Source organism: Telmatherina bonti, assembly GCF_933228915.1.
Source record: "Telmatherina bonti genome assembly, chromosome: 14".
NCBI classification, from domain to species: domain Eukaryota; kingdom Metazoa; phylum Chordata; class Actinopteri; order Atheriniformes; family Telmatherinidae; genus Telmatherina; species Telmatherina bonti.
The window spans coordinates 35,953,552-35,974,311 of NC_136612.1; the positions used below are offsets into that span (position 1 = coordinate 35,953,552).

Below are 20,760 nucleotides of genomic sequence, written 5' to 3' on the forward strand. Positions count from 1 at the left end.
ATGTGGAAGTGCATAAAACTGCAGTTCCCCCTTCATCCACTAGGGGCCGCAAAACAGATCCAATCCCCATAGACTCCCATGTTAAAAAGACCAACTTCACAGTAGAAATAAACATGTTTACAACCTGGTTCTAAAATCCATTTTAGGTTTAATAGGTCAGGTTTACCTTCATGCCAACTGTGGGGGAGTGAATTTTTTTCTAACTCGCTGTTTAAAAGTAATTTAATCTCGAAGTTCGTCATATTTAGGGGTGTGTATTTTTGATTGACAGGTACCCGTTGTCCCGCTAGAAAAGTTAGAAAAAAAATTTACTCCCCCCACAGTTGCCATGAAGGTAAACCTGACCTATTAAACCTAAGATGGATTTTTGAACCAGGCTGTAAACATGTTTATTTCTGCTGTAAATATGTGAAGTTGGTCTTTTTAACATGGGAGTCTATGGGGATTCGCTCTGTATTGCAGCCCCTAGTGGATGAAGGAGGAACTGCAGTTTTATGCACTTCCACATAGGCTTCCCTTTTAACCACCGAAGGCTCTGTACATCATCCATCTTTTATATACGGTCTATGGTTGGTAGCGAGGAAAAAAATTAGTTTTGATGACAAAGTCTGAAATGATCAGTGTCTTCATGTTGCATCATTTAAGCTGCAACTCAAATATAAGGCGCCCCCTGAAGGAATCCTCTGGTAACACCACGGTAAGCAAGCAGGTATGCAAACAGTTCCATTCACATTTATGGAGCTTAAAAAACTACTTAAAGTTTGGAGTGGAACATCCTGAGAAGTGGTAATTCCGACGTACCATGAACGCAACACAGGTCAGATGAATGTGGTGGTTTCTGATTGGTTGTCAGGCAGGAAGTCGAGCAGCCGCGGCTCTCAGACGGTGTTTGTGTGAGATGTGGACATAAAACAGTCCGTTTTCCTCCAACCTGGCTGAAATTCCCGCCTGGAAGTCCTGAATGGAAAACAAGGCCGCGCGGTGGCTGGTCTGGTGTGTTTTGTTGCGCGTGACCGGCGGACTCGCATCACAGCCGGCGGGTGACGGAGGAGGATGGTGAGTTCACATACCTGGTTTATCTCAAAACTTTCCCAATGAAATAGTTTACAGGTTCTTCTGATCACATATCAGTCTTTACATCTCCGGTCACGGCGCTCGCGCTGTCTGGACGCGCTCTGACCGTCGCGTGCGCCTCTGTCCAGGTACCTGGCCGCAGATTTCCGGCTGGATGATGAAGGACCGTGTAACATCGACGTGCTGGACAGCTCCTCGGTTTCATACCAACAGTTCATTGAAAGGTAAATCAATAAAACGGATCGATAGCAACTTCTACAAATATAAACATGTTAAACTGGTATGGTTTCAGGTGTAAAATATTTATATAATTTCTCTAAGCTGTAAATGGACTATATCACCATGGCAACCCATGTAAAACTGCTGACTTCAGGGTGTTGACTGCCATTTGTTTGGGATCAAACTTTTTCTGCTGGAACTGCAGCTTAGATTTTCCTGATGTTGAACTGGGAGACATTTACAGACCAGTAAATGTGATAATAATTTCCTCCTGCAGATATGCCTACAACAGACCGGTCATCCTCAGAGGCCTCACTGATAACACGGTGCGTATCCAAACATGGGAAAGTCAAACAGGTTCGCTGAGGTTTGTTTAAAATAACTATCCAGGGAAAATTCCACCTGCTGACTTGTGTTTGAAGGTTTACACTGGTTCAGGTCCAGTCTCAGTGGTCAGGTCACTGCAGGGGACCAGAAGGAGGGAACATTGTCCATTTTAAACAGCAGCTGCTCAAATATTCAGTTTCCTCATCTGTTTTTTTTGTCTCCTTTACCTCTAAAACTCCACCAGATCTCTATATCCATCTTCATCAGTGTGGAACTGTGGGGTAAATAGTGATGAATATTTTTCTCTCCAGCTGATCTACGGAGGTTTTCCAGTATTTCTATCCGTCCAGGAAGTTTACAATCTAGACACAACATGTAGTGTTTATTCAGAGATTCTAAATCCACAATGATCCATGATACCATTATTCATCACATCTTCATCACCATCGCTACTACTGTATTTTCACCTGGACGTGATGATAAAGACGCTTCCTGTCAGACTTTCATTCTGTTTTCGGTTTGATCTGTGTGATGTTTCTACAAATTTTTCTTCTGGCCAGTTTTTATACAGCTATTGATACGTTTATTTTAGACTTGTAATCTGACGGCTGAGGCTGAAAACATCCTGTCTGCATGCTGATTGGCTTAAAAGAGTTCAGCTTCTACAAAGATTATGTTTGTTAAAAAAAAAAAAAAAAAAGTGTTTGTTTTTTTTGTCCATATGTGGTCATTTTAAATATCTTTGGAGTCCGTTTTTAGTCTTTTTTTTTTAAACTTTTTGTAGATATTTGAAACTGATATGTCAGTTTTTAAAAGCTTTTTATGAAACTTTTTTTTTTTTTTTTTTTTTTTTACATTTTCCTTGTTTTGTGTTTGTTTTCAGTCTCTTGTCTTTCTGCCGTCGTCTTCTTCAGTTCCTCATGTTGTCATGTCTGTAGTTGTCTAGATTACAGCTGGTATTTATATATCATCACAGCTATTCTCAGTATTTTGTAGAAATTTTCAGGCTTGTTTTGGGTCGTCTTCATGTCTTGAAAAGAGCAGAGTAGCATCTCAAGCTGGCTTCTTGGATGCATCCAGTTTGCTTCAGTTTTTTCATAAACAGGTTTTAAGCTGCAGAAAATGACAGAAAAGTGTCTCTGATCCGGATTAAAAACTTCTTGCTGGGTTTGTTGCAGAAATTCCAGCTGCTGTGCTCCAAGTCCAGCCTGCTGGAGGAATACGGCTCCTACAGAGTGAAGCTCAGCACTGCCAACACGTACTCCTACAGGAAAGGTAAGCCCGTCTGACACGGAAACTGTACGATCACCTGCACACACACGTTCCTGACTCACTGGCTTCAATCTGTTGCAGTGGAGGTTCTCTTCCAGGAGTACGTGGACGTGTTCCTAAGGCCTCAGTCCACAGACGCGCTCGGCAGCGGTGAGTTAAAACATGCAGGTGGCCAGCAGGGGGCAGCGTGACCAGGTGTTTGTTCTGGTCAGTCTGATTTCTGATGAATCACATCCAGGATGGAGCAGATTTCCTCCATGAACACAATTTATAACTTCTGGAGACAGAAACTCTTCATCTTATAAATGTCCAAAGGTTTCTGATTTAGTTGTCAGAACAGGATAAAATCATAGTGTTTTGTGAGTTTCTGGATAGATAGGTGAATAACAAATACGTTTCTTCAGTAAATGTCCACGTTTGTTCTGGTCGGCGGGGTTTTTGTTTGGAGGTTGATGAAAACAAAAGGAAAAAAGAAGCATTTTGTCTTTTACCTGTAAAAATTGTTTCATTTTGGTTTTAAAGTTTTCAGGATACAAAAAGAAAATCCCCTAAATAAATCTGTTTAACCAGATTTTCATTTAATAGTTTATTTTTCATTTGTCCGTCCCACTTCTGAGTGATGTCCCACAGAAACACCTCGCTTTGCCATGTCAACGGTCTTTTCTGAGTCAGGTCCAAGCGCCAACCTCTGGCGGTTACAGTGAAGCCAAAAACTGCAGTTCCCCCTTCATCCACTAGGGGCTCCAAAACAGAGCAAATCCCCATAGACTCCCATGTTAAAAAGACCAACTTCACAGCAGAAATAAACATGTTTACAACAGAAATAAACATGTTACATAAACATAGCCCGGTTAGCTCTTAGCTACAGAAAGCTCGGCGTTCAATTGATGTCAATCATCCACCATGACGCTCACAGCCCCCCTCTCAGCTCCACCTCTTTGCCCATATTTGTATTTTCCGGGCGAGACGACATGCATGCCCCTGCCAAGATGGCGATGGTAGGAACCGCCCACCGAGCTTCAATTCAGCTCTTCAGAAACCTACGGATGACGTTAGGGAGGCTCCGGCCATCTTTTATATCCAGTCTATGGTTGGGTCTCAGACAGGTTAAGTCTGCGCAAAAGACGGATGGACGGACAATTTCTCCGTCTCCTGTGTCGTAACGAACATAATTTGTCCCGTTTTCAAGGAGCCGAGCTACTTGACGCTGAAAATGGAGCAACACCACTGGAATCCACCAGGAGGCAGTGTGGAGTTGTATGGCTGACATAAAACCAACGAAAGTAACGAACCAGGGAAGACGAAAAGGACGTCAACAAAACGTCGCAAAAGAACATCCTTTTAATCAGTTTTATTCTTCTTCTGGTGTTTTTGGAAGGTTATAAACACCTTTATGGCGGAGCGTTACCGCTACCAACAGCTGTCTGAACAAGGTAGTGAACTCAGCACTGCCCCCTAGTGGATCGTCTGACTAAACAACCATGACAACGTAAAACATGCATAGAAGTGTGAGGAAAGAGACTCCTAACGTTTTAAACAAACGGCCACATTTACGTACGTAAGGCAGCAGAAATGGACATTTACTCTAAAATCATTTATGTTCTACACGCTTAGTCCAACTCAGGTGAGAGACAGGTGCACCTGGAGAGGTCACCATCTATCACAGACAGAGGCGGTCCTGGCTAGTTTATACACCGTTGGCGAACCACCCATCGGCGCCCTCCACACCCGACCAACCCAACTCATATTTCAGAAGTGCCCTTGAATTAACAATTAAAATAAAATATGTAAATTAAATCACACTTAATATGCATCAGTTACACAATTAAAATAAACCATAACAATGTACAAATGCTTATTTGTTAACATCCCATTAACTAATCATAACTACAAATTATTCAAAAAGAACCACAAAAAGATTGCAAAATGTCATGTCAATGTATACTGACATCACATTTATGTTATATAAGTTATTTAAGTTAGCATAGATCCACGTATAGCACTAAAAATTCCAGTCAGGACATACTTCTGTTTACCAAATTCCCAGACTAACGTGTGAACCTGCACTAGTTGTGTTGCAATACAAAGCAGTCTATTGGTGATAATTAACAGCGTGACTTCATGCCTCAGATTTTAATAGTTGCTGCAGCAGAGCTAAAAACCAAACAGTCTTCTTCTGTGGCGAAGCGGCAACATGTTAGCTAGAGGATATAAATAGCGGACAGGCTAGAGTTTCATTACATGCACATTTAACGTCATTCATAGAGACCTTCATCTTTTCAGCGTTTCTCCTCTTCTTCTTTCCTTCTCTTCCTGAACTGGGCGCCTGATGGTTTCTTTGGTCTTTTGTCCAGTATACACCCTTGACTCGACTTATCATCACCTTTTCATCACCATCAAACACCCAGAGTTAAGACTGATGTCATGTGAACAAATTCATGTTGACACAGGCAGAGTTGTGTTTTCTTTTTTATAACATTTTCACATAATAACTCAAGAGATTTAATAAAACGTTAATTTTATGAATGAAATATAATTTATTTGGAAACAGCAGTGTGTGTGTGTGTGTGTGTGTGTGTGTGATCATAAGAGGTCAGTCTATCCCCGTCCCCCTCCTTACTTTTCCTCACAGTGAGACTAACCTGCTCACAACCTCTGCAGATACGAGTTGATCCTCCCCCCGTCTTTTCTACCGACACACACACAACCAGCAGACGTGACTCTCAGCAGCGAGTTGACATGACAGTAGCACCCAGCGTCCATTAACTTCATGTGGAAATGAGCCGTATTAAAAAAATAAATAAAATTTCTGATGGCGCTCATCCGCCCCCAAACAGATTACGTCTGGGTGGTCGCCCACCTTGTCCATAACAATAACCGTCCCTCATCACACGTCCATCACAGAGAGACAAACAACCAATCACGTTCATGCTGAGGAAGGACAGAGCTGGGTGGGGAACCCTGGTCCTCACAGATTTGGGTCTCGATCTCGACCCAGTACAGTATCGATCCTCTATCGGATCGACCCAGTATCGGATCGACCCAGCACAGTATCGATGCCGTATCGGATCGACCCCGTATCGGATCGACCCCGTATCGGATCGACCCAGTACAGTATCGACCCAGTATCGGATCGACCCAGTACAGTATTGATGGCGTATCGGATCGACCCCGTATCGGATCGACCCAGTACAGTATCGATCCTCTATCGGATCGACCCAGCACAGTATCGATCCTCTATCGGATCGACCCAGCACAGTATCGATCCTGTATCGGATCGACCCAGCACAGTATCGATCCTGTATCGGATCGACCCAGCACAGTATCGATGCCGTATCGGATCGACCCAGCACAGTATCGATGCCGTATCGGATCGACCCAGCACAGTATCGATCCCGTATCGGATCGACCCAGTACAGTATCGACCCAGTATCGGATCGACCCAGTACAGTATCGATGCCGTATCGGATCGACCCCGTATCGGATCGACCCAGCACAGTATCGATCCTGTATCGGATCGACCCAGCACAGTATCGATGCCGTATCGGATCGACCCAGCACAGTATCGATGCCGTATCGGATCGACCCAGCACAGTATCGATCCTGTATCGGATCGACCCAGCACAGTATCGATCCGATACAGGATCAGAGCAGACCGAGTGTCTCTGGAAGCAGGATGTTCTGGTGTCGTTGGCTTAGTGAAATCAAGCGAGTGTGTAAACCTTGCTGGAGGACTTCATCCGTCTTCGTCTTCGCCACAGAGACGCTGTACTTCTTCGGAGACAACAACCTGACCGAGTGGCAGAGTCTACTGGACCAGTACGAGCCGCCGCCGTTCGTCCTTCCTCACACCAACGGAGCGTACAGCTTCGGGATCGCAGGTTAGAGAGCGAAGAGCAACAGATAAACGTTTAACTTCCTCCTGCTGCCTCACAGAGACGAACGCAGTTTAAATGTCTTCCAATCAATCTTTCTGATCGGTCACTGAGACGCTTTTCATATCACATCTGACCAATCAGAGCATCCCTCCTCTTCCTCAGGTCCGGGAACTGGTGTCCCGTTCCACTGGCACGGTCCGGGTTACTCTGAGGTCATCTATGGAAGAAAGGTAACAGGACCAGGACCAGCCTCTCAGACTGGTTTCCTGGATCTTCTAGTGATTTCTGTTCCATAACAACCGAACCTGCCGAGTTTCCAATGAGCAGAAACAAAATGATGATTTTGGCTCGCTGACGTGACAAAACCAGGATCCAGCAACATTTTTACCCCCACCTCGGCTTTCTGAAGACAGTTCGGATGTTTTATCCTCAAACCTGATTGGATCAGAACAAAAGTTCACAGGAAAAGCAGAGTGGGAAAGGAAACGTGGCTGAATGATCGTCCTCGTCACCGGAGCCAGATTTCTGATACTTGCTGTGATGGTTGTGTGACGTGGTGCATCATCCTGCTGGACGTATCCACCAGAAGATGCTACGCTGTGCTCAGACCTGCACCGTCCCACAAGCAGCAGATTCTGATCCTGACGGCAGGATGGATCCATGTTGTCATGATGTTTCCAGCAGATTCAGATCCTACCATGTGGACGTGGATCTGAACTGGAGACTCATCAGACCAGTTTTTCCATCTTCTGGTCCAGACAGCTGCTGAAGACGGGATGTTTTCTGGGATTTTGACCCACAGCCTAAATCTCCTTCCTTCCTCATCCAGTTGGAACTTCAGCAGGTCAACATGACTAAACGTGTTGCTTGGCTGATTAATAAGCAAGTGAACCTGATAGACGTGAGCCAATATAACAGAGTTCTATCAACAAATGTGAAGATATATTAGTATTTCTTTTTATCCCCACATTTATTTTAATATTTTACAGCCGTATTAAAAGACTGCAACATTAACATTTCATTAAATATTCAGAATTAATCTGCTGTGATGAATATTTTCACTCGGCTTTAAAATAAAAGCTGAGAATAAAGAAAAAAAACTTAAAATTCTTCTTGTTGGTCAAACAGCGCTGGTTCCTCTACCCACCTGACATGGAGCCTCATTTTCACCCCAACCGGACCACCCTGTCCTGGCTGATGGAGACCTACCCCAACCTGCCGAAGAGCGAGGCTCCGCTGGAGTGCACCATCAGACCAGGAGAGGTGAGACCAGGCTGCTGATCTTCCATCTCAGAACCATCTCTGATCCAAACACCTGAACATGAGGAATCCCGTCAGGTTCACGTTACTGTAAATTCTTTTTCTCCTTCAGTCACTAAATCAGAAGCTCATTTAAGCGAAACATGAACTTAAGAACCATTCGAGCTGTGGCGGTCGGCTAATTTCCCAGTTGGTTCGCGTCTTAGTTTTAAGCTCACATTTCGGTACTTTTACAGTACATTTAGGGAACAAGTGCAACATTTACAACTTTTCAACTGATGTCAACAGAAACAAAAGAGAAAAAATCTCACAGTAAAGTCTCCAATAAAAGTTTAAAAAACAAAACATTAAACAGAAATGTATCCCTCTAATTTAATAGACAGTGTTTGTACTGAGTGATGTTTCTACAGAAAAATAAAGATAATTCATTTAAACTTGGACAAATATTAATTTAAACCACAGTTAAATGTTTCCTCTTACCAGTAAAACTTTAATTTTATGTTTCAAAATATAAATTAACATGATCAGTTGGAGGACTATGAAATGTTTTGTTATCAAAACATTGTCGAAGCAAAATTTCAGACAAGTCCAATGTCCCCTAGCATGACGTCAGCTAACCGCAAAGTCCCCTAGCCATAATGTCAGCTAACCGCAACGTCCCCTAGCCGTGACGTCAGCTAACCGCGACGTCCCCTAGCCATGACGTCAGCTAACCGCGACGTCCCCTAGCCATGACATCAGCTAACCGCAAAGTCCCCTAGCCATGACGTCAGCTAACCGCAAAGTCCCCTAGCCATAATGTCAGCTAACCGCAACGTCCCCTAGCCATGACGTCAGCTAACCGCAAAGTCCCCTAGCCATGACGTCAGCTAACCGCAAAGTCCCCTAGCCATGACGTCAGCTAACCGCAAAGTCCCCTAGCCATGACGTCAGCTAACCGCAAAGTCCCCTAGCCATGACGTCAGTTAACCGCAAAGTCCCCTAGCCATGACGTCAGCTAACCGCAACGTCCCCTAGCCATGACGTCAGCTAACCGCAACGTCCCCTAGCCATGACGTCAGCTAACCGCAACGTCCCCTAGCCATGACGTCAGCTAACCGCAACGTCCCCTAGCCATGACGTCAGCTAACCGCAACGTCCCCTAGCCATGACGTCAGCTAACCGCAACGTCCCCTAGCCATGACGTCAGCTAACTGCAATGTCCCCTAGCCATGACGTCAGCTAACTGCAACGTCCCCTAGCCATGACGTCAGCTAACCGCAACGTCCCCTGGCCATGACGTCAGCTAACCGCAACGTCCCCTAGCCATGACGTCAGCTAACCGCAACGTCCCCTAGCCATGACGTCAGCTAACCGCAACGTCCCCTAGCCATGACGTCAGCTAACTGCAACGTCGCCTAGCCATAATGTCAGTTAACCATGATGTCGGCTAGCTGTAAAATATCTCCACTAGCCGTTAGCTGTAGCATCCGCTAGCCGTGATGTATTTGCTAGTCGTAACGTTACTGCTAGCTGTGACGTCCACTAGTCGTTAACCGTTACCATCAGGCTGCACGTTTTTCATGCAGGTGCTGTATTTTCCTGACCGCTGGTGGCACGCCACCCTCAACCTGGACACCAGCGTCTTCATCTCCACCTTCCTGGGATAAACTCGTAACGGAGTTTGTGTTGCAGGCCGACAGGAAGTAAAGAAAACTTCTGGGGGGGGCAAAAAGTTGATTTTTTTAAATTCTTTCTTTTATCTTCTGTGAAACATTTGTGTAAATCCAGTGACTTATCAGATTTTTGCACTTGAATGCAACAAGAATGCAACGTTTTTTTTCCATTATAGAAATCTGAAAATACAGTTTAAAGACCAAAGCAGGAAATGTCTCCATGGAGACTGGAAACGTTTTCCGATTGAAGCACATTTAAGGTGTGTTTGTGGATTCTGATATAAAATGTTAGAATAATAAATTATATAATTAAAAATAAAATCTGAAATGATTAAATCTGCTGCCTGGTGATTTATTTAAAGATAAAAACAAATCTGATCGATAAGCTGAGGGAAAAGTCTGACAGAGTCCTCGCTGGATTAAACCGTCAGAGGGAGGATGGACGCAGAGAGACGAGGACAGACAGGACTACTGACAGGATGCTGATGGGAGACGCTTGGCTGGATGAACTGAAGACGGTGATGAAGCCCAGCTGGTTCTCCCCAACATGTTCGCTGATCCAGGACTGGTACCGAGACACCCGGGTAAAAACTCCGGGGAATTTGGGATAACCGCAGCCCGTCGCGAAGCTCGCCACTCCGGCCTGGACCCACCTGCTGCCGTTCAGAGTCACCAACGGACCTCCAAAGTCCTTCTGCACACAGACATGGAGGTGGCATCGCGTAAAACCTGCATCCTGGTCTGGAGTCTGAAGCAAAACCTGCATCCTGGTCTGGAGTCTGAAGCAAAACCTGCATCCTGGTCTGGAGTCTGAAGCAAAACCTGCATCCTGGTCTGGAGTCTGAAGCAAAACCTGCATCCTGGTCTGGAGTCTGAAGCAAAACCTGCATCCTGGTCTGGAGTCTGAAGTAAAACCTGCATCCTGGTCTGGAGTCTGAAGCAAAACCTGCATCCTGGTCTGGAGTCTGAAGCAAAACCTGCATCCTGGTCTGGAGTCTGAAGTAAAACCTGCATCCTGGTCTGGAGTCTGAAGCAAAACCTGCATCCTGGTCTGGAGTCTGAAGTAAAGCCTGCATCCTGGTCTGGAGTCTGAAGTAAAGCCTGCATCCTGGTCTGGAGTCTGAAGCAAAACCTGCATCCTGGTCTGGAGTCTGAAGTAAAACCTGCATCCTGGTCTGGAGTCTGAAGCAAAACCTGCATCCTGGTCTGGAGTCTGAAGTAAAGCCTGCATCCTGGTCTGGAGTCTGAAGTAAAACCTGCATCCTGGTCTGGAGTCTGAAGCAAAACCTGCATCCTGGTCCTGGTGAGCTGCAGACGGATCAGAACCCACCTGGCAGAAGCCTTTTCCTGTTATACTGGGACCAGCGCAGATCATGCTGGGTGTGATGGAACCGTAGGCGGCGTTGCACTGGATGTTGGACACGATGGGGACGCTGACCTGCTGCAGCTGCTGAGGAGGAGGAAGAACAACTGGACAGGAAAACAGATCCATGAGACCAGAATCAGAAATCGGAGCAGCTAACTGGAAGTCATGGGATCGTTTGTCCTCCAGAGGACGGAAAGATGTGGGAAAACATTGTCCTCATGTGGACAGATTGTCCAGGACGCTGATCCGAGGAAAAACTGTTCCTCATGTCCAAGTGTGTTAAAACAAACGTCTAAAACCTGCAGGACTGGACTTCAGGGACCGCAGATCCAGACCCCAGCCTAGAGAAAACCCCAAAAGGTACAACCTGATCCCAGTCCAGGAAAACCTGATCCCAGTCCAGGAAAACCTGATCCCAGAGCAGGAAAACTTGATCCCAGTGCAGTAAAACCCGATCCCAGAGGAGGAAAACCCGATCCCAGAGGAGTAAAACCCGATCCCAGAGGAGGAAAACCTGATCCCAGAGCAGTAAAACCCGATCCCAATGCAGGAAAACCCGATCCCAGAGGAGGAAAACCCGATCCCAATGCAGGAAAACCCGATCCCAGAGAAGGAAAACCTGATCCCAATGCAGAAAAACCTGACCCCAGAGGAGGAAAACCCGATCCCAATGCAGGAAAACCCGATCCCAGAGGAGGAAAACCCGATCCCAATGCAGGAAAACCCGATCCCAGAGAAGGAAAACCTGATCCCAATGCAGAAAAACCTGACCCCAGAGGAGGAAAACCTGATCCCAATGCAGAAAAACCTGATCCCAGAGCAGTAAAACCAGATTCCCAATGCAGGAAAACCCGATCCCAGAGGAGGAAAACCCGATCCCAATGCAGGAAAACCCGATCCCAATGCAGGAAAACCCGATCCCAGAGGAGGAAAACCCGATCCCAATGCAGGAAAACCCGATCCCAGAGAAGGAAAACCTGATCCCAATGCAGAAAAACCTGACCCCAGAGGAGGAAAACCCGATCCCAATGCAGAAAAACCCGATCCCAGAGAAGGAAAACCTGATCCCAATGCAGAAAAACCTGATCCCAGAGGAGGAAAACCTGATCCCAGTGCAGGAAAACCCAATCCCAGAGGAGGAAAACCCGATCCCAATGCAGAAAAACCTGATCCCAGAGGAGGAAAACATGATCCCAGTGCAGGAAAACCCGATCCCAGAGGAGGAAAACCCGATCCCAATGCAGAAAAACCTGATCCCAGAGGAGTAAAACCTGATCTCAGTGCAGTAAAAACCCGATCCCAGAGCAGTAAAACCTGATCCCAGAGCAGTAAAACCTGATCCCAGTGCAGTAAAAACCCGATCCCTGAGGAGAAAAACCTGATCCCAGAGCAGGAAAACCTGATCCCAGACAGAAAATGGAAAGTAAACACTGGTTTAGGAGTGTGTTTGTGTCACAGACCAGCAGGATATCAACGTAACCATCACAACCAGCAGGCATCTCTGGTAGAAACCACAGGAAGTTTCTGGCAGCTTTATGACGAATAAAAGCGTTCAGACCAGATATTGAAGCTCCTGGGAACTGGACCCCTTCACATACTGGTTCTATGTTAATGTCTACATGTTACTCAGACTGTTGCATCGTGTAGAAGAAGTGAACCTCGTGCTCACCCCCATCAGTCTGGACGTCTCCCCAGCCGCTGATCCAGCAGCTCAGACCATCCACGAAGAAGCTTCTTTCTGCCGCCAGACACACGGGTCTGATGTAGTCCGTGAACTTTACCGGCGAGTCCAGTTCCAGCAGAGCCACGTCATTTTCCTTCGTCTTGTCGTCATACTCGAGATGCTTGATGACCCGGGAGACTGAACGGGACACCTCATTGGAGTTCTCACCTTGCTGGACGTTTCGCCCCAGATAAACAGTCACGTCTGAATCGCTGAGAAAACAGGAGGAGGAGGCGGTCCGTTGGACTGGTTCCTGCAGAGCCAAGCAGCTTCAGACTGGGTGTGTGTCGGGTCTCACCTGGGGAAACACTGAGCAGCACTCAGGACCCACTGGTTGCTGATCAGGGAGCCTCCGCAGAGCGTGGATCCGATGTGCAGACTGGCCTGCCAGGGCCAGGACCCTGCAGGAGCATCCTCACCTCCTACAATCCGGGTTTCACCGTTGTTGAGCGGAGCAATGCCGCAGTCTGCAGGAAAACCAGCGCAGGTCTGCTTTGTTTACTTACGCAGACAGACCAGATCACCAGGTAAGAAGCAGAGAGCGTGCACGAGCAGGTGTGGTGCATCCAGGTAGGCAGATGAGGTGGACAGCAGCGGACGTTTGCCTCTGTGAGGAGTCATTTTACGGCTCTGTTTGCCGATACGACGATATCTATCACATTAAATCATTTCATGAATATCAAAAATACCACTGTGTTGATACCAAACACGCAGTTTGTTTTAACTCCTGAGAGTTTCAGGCCATAAAACTGCATCCACGAGTCACATGATCAGATCGCATGACGTTTAGAGCAGGTTCCAGCAATACGTCTGAGTAATGTAATTATTTTTTATTGTTTTCATTTAAATCTATTTATCCTTCCTAAAATTTTATTTTCATCTTATCTCATATAATTGATATAATTTTATAAATCAAGTTTGAGTCATATTACTCTTATAGTGAAGAATTTTTCTTAAAAAGCTCCAGTATGCGGATTTACTGACATTAGTGATGAAAATGGAAGGAAATGAAGGATTGTGAAAATACGGTGGCTGTCGTTGGCCAAAATCCTTCCAGACAGAAAGCTGTTTTGTGAGAGGGTCTAGTGGCCTCATGATGCACGACAGGTGACAACTGTCTTCTTCTATGGTACTTTGTTACATACCCAAACAATGCTCGCACTCCTACCAAAAACAGATCTGCAGTTTTTAAGCTTCACATTGAGTTTTTTGTCCTTTCAGAGACACTGTAGGAAATGTGGTGGCAGCTGCCATGTATCTGGAACCACAGTGAGGAGAAATAAATGCAGATAATAAATATATATTTTAGTGAAGTGATAAGATACCAGTTGAAAGTTTCTAAAGCTTTTCTGTCATTGATCTTTGAGTTTGTTTCAAACTGCAACTTTAAGTGGCAAAAAGTACCATTATCAATAAAAAATAAAAAACATTGCATCATGCGGGTATCGCTCAGTTAGCTGCCGCTAGGGGACAGCATCAGATCTAAAAAAACAATATGCTTTGACATCAGGTTCTGTGTGGTTGGTTTGCATTTTTTATTTAACTGTGTTATAAATAACGTTCTGAAACTTCCGTAGTTTATGTCTAAATTATGAATTATCTGAAAACAAGTAAAACTTCTTGTTAGCAAAGTTAGCATCAGAGCAAATTTTTACTGTTGCCATAGAAACAAAGAGCAGAACACGCACAAATCTGTGGTGATAAACAGAGAAGATGAAAAACCAGTTTATCCAGTTTACAAACAAATCCTCCCAGCTAAAGCTAACATTTAGCCTGTTAGCATTAGGCTAACACCTAGCATCATGTCAGATTTCTGGAAGTCGACAGATGGATTAATATGTTGGAAAACATAGAAGAGCCTCAAATCCATGTATATGTTCAATTTGCACTCTGAAGTTGGATTTTCTGACTTAAAGTCGAGAAAGTCTCACTAGTTCCGACTTCATCCATTAAAGATGGTTGGAGATTTCTAGATACAACCTCTGAGTCAAGCCAAACACACCATTAAACCTCAGATATAAAGCTAAACCTGAAGAGCAAGCAAACAAAAAGAACAAACAACTTTCTGAATCAAATCAGGATTAAACATGAAGAACAAACAGCTTAAAGTGTTGATTAAAAATATTTAAATAAAAACTCACCATTTAGCTGTGCATCGCTTCCTGTGGTCAGAACAGAAAACAAAAACATTTTAACTTCCTTTACCTCTTTAAGTATCAGTGTGTTTTTACAAAAAAGAAGCAAATATCATGAAAAGCTAAGTTAAATGTAAAATCACACTTTGAAAACAAAGAAACAAGGAAAAAACACGAGAATCTTGAACTCTGCGAGGCTGACAAGTCAAAGGAGATGGTTTTTTTATTTTATTTCACTGAACGATTATTATCAGGATTAACTGCACAATGTAATGTAATTAATCATAACTAAAAAGCAAAATGCTGAAAAATGTGGCGCTGTTGCACAATTATGTCATGAGCACCTAAAAACACAAATGTTGGGGAGTTTTCAGGCATTTCAGACCCCGAAATGCCGTTTTATTGCCAGAAATGAGAATAAACTTTTGTTTTAGGGTTGATTTTAGGAGTTTTTTAGCTGTTTATCTGAACAATCAGCTGCGTAATCAAACTTTGAATAAATTTAAAACCTTCACACAAGTTTAAAACATCAGTTTGCTTTTATTATGTAAAGCACATTGGACCAGGTTGTATGAAAAGTGCTTTATAAAAAAAGTTTGACTTCAGCAGTCCTTGGCAGCGCCATCATTATGTTCATCATAACTGATATGATTATATCTGATATGTTCTTGGATCATTTTATTAACTTCGTCTAAACTCGTAACCATCAACAATTTAATAAACTATGTAATAAAACCTTTTGATATCAGTTAGTCCTCGGTCTGTGTTATTAGTTACCATGTGATCATGCTCGGTAAAAACATCATAAAATGACCAGTAGAACATGTTCTGATGGACTCACCTGTCACCATGACGACCCACAGCAGGACTGTCGGCAGTGTGACCGTCATGGTGAGATTCTCCGAGACGTCCGGCTGCCGGGACGGGGAGGTCGGTGGTCCTAAGATGCAGAGTGTGTCGAGTCTAAAACATCCAGGAGGACGGAGTCAGCAGGTAGGGTTAGGTAACCCTAACCCAGCAGGTAGGAGAGAGGAAACCGTCAGCTGTGATGCATTTATGGACCCACCGTAAAACTGGAACTAAGAGCAGCTTTTCTAGCAGCTCAGATCTTCTCTTTCTTCAACCAGACCGGGTCTGAAACTCACCTCAGAACCTTCAGATGTCCGGCAGCTGGAAGACTTCTGCCTCCGTCCAGACCCACGATGTTAATAGTTAAAAGAAACGCTGACATGTTGTGTACACACCAGCATAGACCTGCACAACATGGGGGACCCAGATCCTCAGGACTCAGAAATGCACCTACGCCTTCATGAACACAATGACGTCCAACCGCAGCAAGAACTACAGCCGGTCTGGTTCCTGCAGTCAGGATAAGATCTGGACCACGCCGAGACCTGGTTCCTGCAGTCAGGATAAGATCTGGACCATGCCGAGACCTGGTTCCTGCAGTCAGGATGAAGTCTGGACCACGCCGAGACCTGGTTCCTGCAGTCAGGATGAAGTCTGGACCACGCCGAGACCTGGTTCCTGCAGTCAGGATGAAGTCTGGACCACGCCGAGACCTGGTTCCTGCAGTCAGGATGAAGTCTGGACCACGCCGAGACCTGGTTCCTGCAGTCAGGATGAGATCTGGACCATGCCGAGACCTGGTTCCTGCAGTCAGGATGAAGTCTGGACCACGCCGAGACCTGGTTCCTGCAGTCAGGATGAGATCTGGACAACGCCGAGACCTGGTTCCTGCAGTCAGGATGAAGTCTGGACCACGCCGGGACCTGGTTCCTGCAGTCAGGATGAAGTCTGGACCACGCCGAGACCTGGTTCCTGCAGTCAGGATGAAGTCTGGACCACGCAGAGACCTGGTTCCTGCAGTCAGGATGAAGTCTGGACCACGCCGAGACCTGGTTCCTGCAGTCAGGATGAAGTCTGGACCACGCAGAGACCTGGTTCCTGCAGTCAGGATGAAGTCTGGACCACGCAGAGACCTGGTTCCTGCAGTCAGGATGAAGTCTGGACCACGCCGAGACCTGGTTCCTGCAGTCAGGATGAAGTCTGGACCACGCCGAGACCTGGTTCCTGCAGTCAGGATGAAGTCTGGACCACGCCGAGACCTGGTTCCTGCAGTCAGGATGAAGTCTGGACCACGCCGAGACCTGGTTCCTGCAGTCAGGATGAGATCTGGACCACGCCGAGACCTGGTTCCTGCAGTCAGGATGAAGTCTGGACCACGCCGAGACCTGGTTCCTGCAGTCAGGATGAAGTCTGGACCACGCAGAGACCTGGTTCCTGCAGTCAGGATGAGATCTGGACCACGCCGAGACCTGGTTCCTGCAGTCAGGATGAAGTCTGGACCACGCCGAGACCTGGTTCCTGCAGTCAGGATGAAGTCTGGACCATGCAGAGACCTGGTTCCTGCAGTCAGGATGAGATCTGGACCACGCCGAGACCTGGTTCCTGCAGTCAGGATGAAGTCTGGACCACGCCGAGACCTGGTTCCTGCAGTCAGGATGAAGTCTGGACCACGCAGAGACCTGGTTCCTGCAGTCAGGATGAAGTCTGGACCACGCCGAGACCTGGTTCCTGCAGTCAGGATGAAGTCTGGACCACGCCGAGACCTGGTTCCTGCAGTCAGGATGAAGTCTGGACCACGCCGGGACCTGGTTCCTGCAGTCAGGATGAAGTCTGGACCACGCAGAGACCTGGTTCCTGCAGTCAGGATGAAGTCTGGACCACGCAGAGACCTGGTTCCTGCAGTCAGGATGAGATCTGGACCACGCCGAGACCTGGTTCCTGCAGTCAGGATGAAGTCTGGACCACGCAGAGACCTGGTTCCTGCAGTCAGGATGAAGTCTGGACCACGCCGAGACCTGGTTCCTGCAGTCAGGATGAAGTCTGGACCACGCAGAGACCTGGTTCCTGCAGTCAGGATGAAGTCTGGACCACGCAGAGACCTGGTTCCTGCAGTCAGGATGAAGTCTGGACCACGCCGAGACCTGGTTCCTGCAGTCAGGATGAAGTCTGGACCACGCCGAGACCTGGTTCCTGCAGTCAGGATGAAGTCTGGACCACGCCGAGACCTGGTTCCTGCAGTCAGGATGAAGTCTGGACCACGCCGAGACCTGGTTCCTGCAGTCAGGATGAGATCTGGACCACGCCGAGACCTGGTTCCTGCAGTCAGGATGAAGTCTGGACCACGCCGAGACCTGGTTCCTGCAGTCAGGATGAAGTCTGGACCACGCAGAGACCTGGTTCCTGCAGTCAGGATGAGATCTGGACCACGCCGAGACCTGGTTCCTGCAGTCAGGATGAAGTCTGGACCACGCCGAGACCTGGTTCCTGCAGTCAGGATGAAGTCTGGACCATGCAGAGACCTGGTTCCTGCAGTCAGGATGAGATCTGGACCACGCCGAGACCTGGTTCCTGCAGTCAGGATGAAGTCTGGACCACGCCGAGACCTGGTTCCTGCAGTCAGGATGAAGTCTGGACCACGCAGAGACCTGGTTCCTGCAGTCAGGATGAAGTCTGGACCACGCAGAGACCTGGTTCCTGCAGTCAGGATGAAGTCTGGACCACGCCGAGACCTGGTTCCTGCAGTCAGGATGAAGTCTGGACCACGCCGGGACCTGGTTCCTGCAGTCAGGATGAAGTCTGGACCACGCAGAGACCTGGTTCCTGCAGTCAGGATGAGATCTGGACCACGCCGAGACCTGGTTCCTGCAGTCAGGATGAAGTCTGGACCACGCAGAGACCTGGTTCCTGCAGTCAGGATGAAGTCTGGACCACGCCGAGACCTGGTTCCTGCAGTCAGGATGAAGTCTGGGCTCTGGACCCGTTTCCTCTCCAGCATGTCAGGCAAAGAAGCATCTTGCAAGACTGAACCAGAACCAGACTGCAGGTCCAGATGGTTCCAGGCTAACTGGACCAGGGCTGAGATCTTTGTCCTGAGACAGTTTGAGAGAAACTGATTAACTATTTAGTAGATTCTTTGCAATGCAACATGCAGATTCAGTTATCATTAGTAATTATTTTTTCATGATTAAATGACAGAAACGTAGCTGTAAAATGAGGCAGGAACATTAAAGTGTAGAGAGACGGAATGGAAGCACGTCTCCCTGCAGTGTCCGGACGGCAAACAGTAAGAGTTAGCGGGAAGCCAGCTGCTAACAGGAAGCTAGCAGCTAGCAGGAAGCTAGCAGCTAGCAGGAAGCTAGCAGCTAGTAGAAAGCTAGCAGCTAGTAGAAAGCTATCAGGAAACTAGCAGTTAGCAGGAAGCTAGCAGGAAACTAGCAGCTATCAGAAAGCTAGCAGTAGGAAGCTAGCAGTTAGCAGGAAGCTAGCATCTAGTAGAAAGCTATCAGGAAGCTAGCAGTTAGCAGGAAGCTAGCAGCTAGCAGGAAACTAGCAGTTAGCAGGAAACTAGCAGCTAGCAGAAAGCTATCAGGAAGCTAGCAGTTAGCAGGAAGCTAGCAGCTAGCAAGAAGCTAGCAGCTATCAGAAAGCTAGCAGTTAGTGGGAAACTAGTAGCTAGCAGGAAACTAGCAGCTAGTAGAAAGCTATCAGAAAAATAGCAGTTAGCAGGAAGCTAGCAGGAAACAAGCAGCTATCAGAAAGCTAGCAGTTAGCAGGAAGCTAGCAGTTAGCCTTGCAGCTACTGTTACAGAGCTGAGATTTCCTCGTCAGGCCTGAAGGCAGCGTTTGGAAACATTTTTGGCTTTTATGGACACGAGGACAGACGAGACCTGGACCAGACTTCCAGCGTACGGAAGATGTTTAGTAAAACTACAAACGTGATGGCAGCTGTGTTTCAGCCCAGTTAGACGAGCTTGTTGTTCCTAAACATCACTAACACATATTTTCTGAAGAATCCAGGGAAACATTTAAAGACAACATGAAAAACTTGTTTGATATGTGTTGATTTATTTCTGGTTCTAATTAAATAAAAGACATGAACTTTTTTGGCTACCTGAATGAATGAATACTGAATGGAGTATAAAGTTGTATAAATGTTTCCACCGAACAGGAAAAAAAACTCTCAATGTGAAAAAAGATGCATGAAAATCTTGATAACTGTTAATCGAATCGTGACGTACTGAAGATGGTGCATACCTCGTTACAGCAACTGGCTGTGGAAAGTACACACCTGCTGATGACATTTACATGACATTACCTCAGCCAGCATGACACTGTCAGGGATCTGCTAAATACCCTGCAGGGAGACGGCAGATGTTTGTATAAAAGACTGAAACCAACATGTAGAAAAAAAAACATGGCGGTTTTATTGTGTGAAACATTTCCAGGTTTGGTAACTCCAACGGCACCTGAAGGTGAAAATACCCACTCAGAAACCAGACGGAGACGTCACGAAGAAACTCTAATGAAGGAAATAAAGGAGGTGTGTCCGCTTGGAGGGATGGTGTATTCCAGTTGTCCTCAGAACTGGGAATTCCAGGAAATGACAAAAAATTTGGGAACTCTGAGCTGGAAATTTGCAGAGAATCCGGCGGCGACCAGAACCGCTCGTAGTCTGTTTTTATTATAACTCTTTATAATGTATTCAGTATCCGTAGAGCTTCCAGTGGAAACAGAACTGTTGTGACCGATATTTATGGTGCTTTATTCATCATATTCAGATTCATTTTTACATCATGAGGACATTTTTACAACAGGTGCATGAATTTCCTCTTTCATACGACACCTGCAGATGTTCACAAACCGGCTGTTTCGTAGACGTGCAGCTGGATCTTCTGGTAACGGCCGCACCTTCTGGTCACGGCCGGACCTTCTGGACCTTCCGGTAACGGCCGCACTTTCCGGTAACGGCCGGACCTTCTGCACCTTCCGGTAACGGCCGGAC

General features: G+C 46.4%; 2 protein-coding genes across 2 annotated transcripts; one reads left to right on the top strand and one right to left on the bottom strand.

Annotated features, from left to right (window-relative positions):
* Positions 1–961: 961 nt before the first annotated feature.
* On the top strand, positions 962–9,831 carry jmjd8 (jumonji domain containing 8; the record flags this gene model as incomplete). Its single annotated transcript, XM_079253273.1, has 9 exons — positions 962–1,056; positions 1,203–1,298; positions 1,571–1,619; positions 2,799–2,895; positions 2,974–3,042; positions 6,654–6,773; positions 6,933–7,000; positions 7,899–8,033; positions 9,599–9,831. 9 exons carry the CDS (start codon positions 962–964, stop codon positions 9,677–9,679), a joined length of 810 nt encoding a protein of 269 aa, XP_079109399.1. The 3' UTR covers positions 9,680–9,831.
* A 281-nt stretch (positions 9,832–10,112) lies between these two features.
* Positions 10,113–16,140, bottom strand: LOC306765688 (chymotrypsin-like protease CTRL-1; the record flags this gene model as incomplete). Its single annotated transcript, XM_079253172.1, has 6 exons — positions 10,113–10,379; positions 11,016–11,155; positions 12,721–12,986; positions 13,073–13,241; positions 15,751–15,872; positions 16,055–16,140. The coding sequence occupies 6 exons, from the start codon at positions 16,138–16,140 to the stop codon at positions 10,113–10,115; spliced, it is 1,050 nt and encodes a 349-aa protein (XP_079109298.1).
* Between the last annotated feature and the right edge of the window lie 4,620 nt (positions 16,141–20,760).